The sequence below is a fragment of the Petaurus breviceps genome, unplaced genomic scaffold (genome assembly GCF_028583685.1).
Source record: "Petaurus breviceps papuanus isolate PSGF00001 unplaced genomic scaffold, PetGlider_PUasm1.0 151, whole genome shotgun sequence".
Lineage (NCBI taxonomy): Eukaryota > Metazoa > Chordata > Mammalia > Diprotodontia > Petauridae > Petaurus > Petaurus breviceps.
In genome coordinates this window covers 4,898,995-4,903,545 of record NW_027185712.1, presented here as the reverse complement: position 1 = coordinate 4,903,545, position 4,551 = coordinate 4,898,995, and the positions used below count along the sequence as shown (strand labels likewise).

Genomic DNA, 4,551 nt, shown 5'->3' with positions numbered 1-4,551 from the left:
GAAGGATTTTGGCATTGCAGAACTGAATTCATATCTGAATTCTCAACTTCTTCTGTTACATTGGGCAAGATATTTAAACCTAAGTTCTGCTTCCTTTAAATGTGATAGTTTGCCTCAGGTTAACATTAAAGTTGTATAGCTTTCAATCTTTGTCATCTATGAAAAGGAGTACCACAATGGGCAGTACTGAAAAGACCTGACAGTACTTTCATAGTAAACCTGCTTGTGGTGAGCAGAATTTAAATAAACTTAAATATATTTTGAAAAACCATCTGCCTATTTTTAAAAGGATGATTGGCTCCTCAAAAAAATGAGATTTTTCTACATTCAACCTGAGGAAAATTCAGGGTTGATAGAATATTAATATTCTATCTCCTGTACCCATGAAAAACCTCAAACACTCAGTTCAGATTTCAGGAGAGGAAATTTCCTTTGAAATACAGATCAATCAAGCTATAAAAAACAGATATTATATTGCTATATTAGAAATATCATAGAATTGGATCCCAAGGCTGTCTTATAGTGGATGGTTAAACTTTGAAGGTGGTTCACGTCATCATGACTTCATTCCTTTTTGCCAGGAATACTATTTAATCTTAAATTTTCCCAGTTATTTTATTTACTGTGTCTTTTTTATATGCATTATGCAAGGAAGGATAAATTTAAGTGACATAAAAGCATAAGGAACTCTGAATCCTTGATTTCACACATTGAAACTTACTATTAGTGGAAAGCAAATATGGTGGAAGAACATAAGAATCATTGCCATTTAGAGCAGAAAACCCATTATCACACTGACACAAACATGTGCATGTGCACATATAGGTGTGTATATATGTACATACAAGTGTATATATCCATATGTGCATGTATATATAGGAACATGTGCACCTGTATATATTCGTACAAACATTATATACACACACACATTGCACATATATGCATGTATGCAATACATGTATTGTGAATATATGTGTGTATCTGCACACTATACACATATATACATATGCATACACACATCTGTGTACCCGCACATACATAATATTATGTGTTTGTGAATGTGCCATGTGCACATATACACATACACACATGCATACACATGTACAGTGCATATATATCATGTGTATATGCAAATATAAGTTTACACATATGCATATGCATATGTGGGTACACATACGCATATGCGTATTCGTAGATATATACATATATACACTCATATTTATATATATATGTATGTGTATGCATATGTATGTATATATAAGAGACCCAGACATTTTTTATTGTTTAAGGTAGTGAGTGGCAGATACAGATTCAGAAAATAAATCTCTAAATTTCTAACTCAGTTGTGTGCTTCCTCAGACTTTTTGTTAGCCAGAGAAAAGTGTATTCCTGATGAAATTATGGATGTAGTCTAATAAAATATAAAGTGGTTTTCTTGAATTTAGTCTTATAATCCAAGATGGGAATATAGTTCATTTTAGTTGAAGCTTCTTTGGAAACATTGTCAATGTTTTGCCCTCTAACAAAGATAACTTATTTTTCTGGTAACTAGTGAATCACTATTTACATGGTGTTATAACATCCACAAAAATAAAATAAAATAATGAGCAGAATAAAATGGCCAATTACATAGCAAGAGCAAGGAATAATTGATATACAAATTACATGGTCCCTTGATATTCAGGAAATTACAAGAGAACCAAAGGAACTCCTCCAGAACATTTGTTGGACTCTCTAGAACAAATTTACTAAAAAAAAAAAAAAAAGGCAAGACTTGAACAGGACACTTAGTCATGATTGTGTTGAGACTGAATTGTTGGAATGAAAGTCAGATCCATATTGATGAAATCATGTATCCATCAAATAATAAATTCAGCTTTTTTTTTTTACCTTTCACAAAATGTCTATGCTTCAGAATGTGTTAATGAAGCAAGGAGACACAATGTCACAATATCTGGCCTATGATTAAAGTTTCCCATACAGAAGTACTTGGTTTAAGACAAAAAATATAAAATTGTAAGGCTACCTCCATGCTTACTCTTAATGCTTTTCAGAAAACTGGGAAACTTCTGTTGGTACATGAGCTCATTAACTTCGATAATTCTTATATAACCAGTGTGCCAAATTTTCCTATATAAGGTTATTCAGTCAGAGTGAAAGAAATGTATGGCAGTCAATACCTAGCAGGACCCTAGGAGTTTATGCTAAAATAGCTTGAAAGCCTAGCTAAAATATCTGATAAATCATTGAGACAGGCCTTTTCTTTTTCAAACAGGTCTGTATAATATCAACACCTAAATAGTCTTCTTTATTTTCCAAAAATCATCAAGGTTCTAATTTGGAACTATCTCCAAAAATGTAGCTTATAAAGCAATGGGCCTTGAGTCAGGAATGCCTTATTTCAAATCCAGCTAGACACTTACCTGCATAACCCTTGGAAAGGCCCTTAACCTCAGTTTCCTCATCTATAAAATGACGGTTATTATAACACCTAACTTTAAGAGTAAGTGTGATGATAAAAGGAGATGATATTTATACATGCTTTATAAACCGTAAAGTACTATATAAATCCAAGACATTATTCCTTCTCTCAAACACATACACACATAGATAATATTAATTTATTTATTTTTAGTTTTCATCATTCACTAATATAAGTTTAAAAATGTTTCTGCCTTCCTATACTGTCCTCTCACTAAGACAGTGTGCAATTTATAGGCTCTTCATATACATTCTTATTAAACATATTTTCACATTAGTCATGTTGTACATGAAGAATTAGAATGAATAGTAAGAGCCATAAGAAAGAAAAACAGGTCTCTGGAGTTCACGTCATCCTACCCACCAACCCGCCCTCCAGTCCTTTACCCACTATACCGCTCTGTGCCCTTGCCTCTCTCCTCTCGCCCCATTTCCTTCTGGCCTACCGACCCTGCGCAGACATGTCTGAGAGTCCTGAATACGCTTCCTTCTTCGCAGTCATGGGCACCTTGGCCGCCATGATCTTCAGCGCTCTTGGTGCAGCTTATGGCATGGCAAAAAGTGGCTCTGGTATTGCAGCCATGTCAGTCATGCTACCCGAGATGATCATGAAGTCAATCATTCCCATCGTCATGGCTGGTATCATCGCTATCTATGGTCTGGTGGTGGCTGTTCTCATTGCCAATTCTCTAAAACCGATTCTCTAAATCTAAATCACCAATTCTCTAAAATCTAAAAATTCAAATTCTCTAAAATCACCCTGTTCAAGAGCTTCCTTCAGCTGAGAGCAGGCCTCAGCATGGGCCTGAGTGGGCTGGCAGCTGGCTTTGCCATTGGCATTGTAGATGATGCTGGTGTTCCGGGGACAGCGCAGCAGCCCCTACTGTTCGTGGGGATGATCCTGATTCTGATCTTCTCTGAGTTGATTGGGCTGTACGGCCTGATTGTGTCCCTCAGTCTCTCTACAAAGTAGACCCTCTTTTCCCTTTCTTCCCAGTGCCCCACCTTCCACTCCCTGCACTCACCCCTTCAGCCACAGACTATGATGTAAAGACCCGTCTTGAACCACCCCATCCATCCCAATTCTCTCCAGAATGAATGGCCTGACACCTGGTACAGTTTTCCAGTTGGTAGTTGGTCTTGTAAATGCACAATGTCTTAGTGACTCTTCTGTCTGTGTCGCACCGCACTGCACAGGATGGTGCCTGAACTGAGCCTGGCTGGGGCTGAGGCCTCCTGGGATCGGCCAGGCAGCCATGTAATCTCCCTGTCCATTTGCTGTTAGTACTCTGTGTATAAAGATGAATTATATTGCCATTTTTCTTTTCACCGGATGTTTATTTATAAATATTTGACATGTTCATAACGTTTATGGAGAGAGAATTTTCAATTTCCCATGCTATATATTAATTTTGAATATAGGTAGATTATTGCACTGTGGGGTTAAATGTCAAGTGCTGAGAATTCCTTGGATGTGATAATTTGAAATTCAAGATTGCTGTAGTGTCCTGGTATTAGTAAGAATTGTATGATTTGGGAACATGTTGAACATATGTTTCCAGTGGTGCTCTGTTGCACGGGGCCAGGGCTCACAGTGATGTTTCCAAATAAAATTCTGACTGGAAAAAAGAAAGAAAAACAAAACAACAAAAGAGAGCAAATAGTATGCTTCAATCTTCATTCAGCCTTAACATTTCTTTCTCTGGATGTGGATAGCATTTTTCTTCATGAGGCTTTTGGAATTGTTTTAAGTCCTTGCATTGCAGAGAACTAAGCCTATTAAAGTCAGTCATAGCACCCTATGGATATTACTGTGTACATTATTCTCCTGGTTCTGCTCACTTCACTCAGCATCAGTTCATCTAAGTCTTTCCAGGTTTTTCTGAGGTCTGTTCATCATTTCTTATAGCACACTAATAATCCATTACATTCATATAACACACCTTGTTCGATTTCTATACATGAGTTTGTTATTCCCTCCTTGAACCAAATCCAATGAGACTAAAGTTCAAACAATGCTCATCTCCCTCCCTCCTTTCCCTCTATTGTAAGAGGTCTTTCTGGCTCTTC

At 36.7% G+C, this 4,551-nt stretch overlaps 1 protein-coding gene across 1 annotated transcript; it reads left to right on the top strand.

The window, feature by feature from the left end:
- Positions 1-2,931: 2,931 nt before the first annotated feature.
- Positions 2,932-4,133, top strand: LOC138153572 (V-type proton ATPase 16 kDa proteolipid subunit c-like). The gene is made up of 2 exons (XM_069077792.1): positions 2,932-3,175; positions 3,229-4,133. The coding sequence occupies exons 1-2, from the start codon at positions 2,943-2,945 to the stop codon at positions 3,452-3,454; spliced, it is 459 nt and encodes a 152-aa protein (XP_068933893.1). The 5' UTR covers positions 2,932-2,942; the 3' UTR covers positions 3,455-4,133.
- The last annotated feature ends 418 nt before the right edge of the window (positions 4,134-4,551 follow it).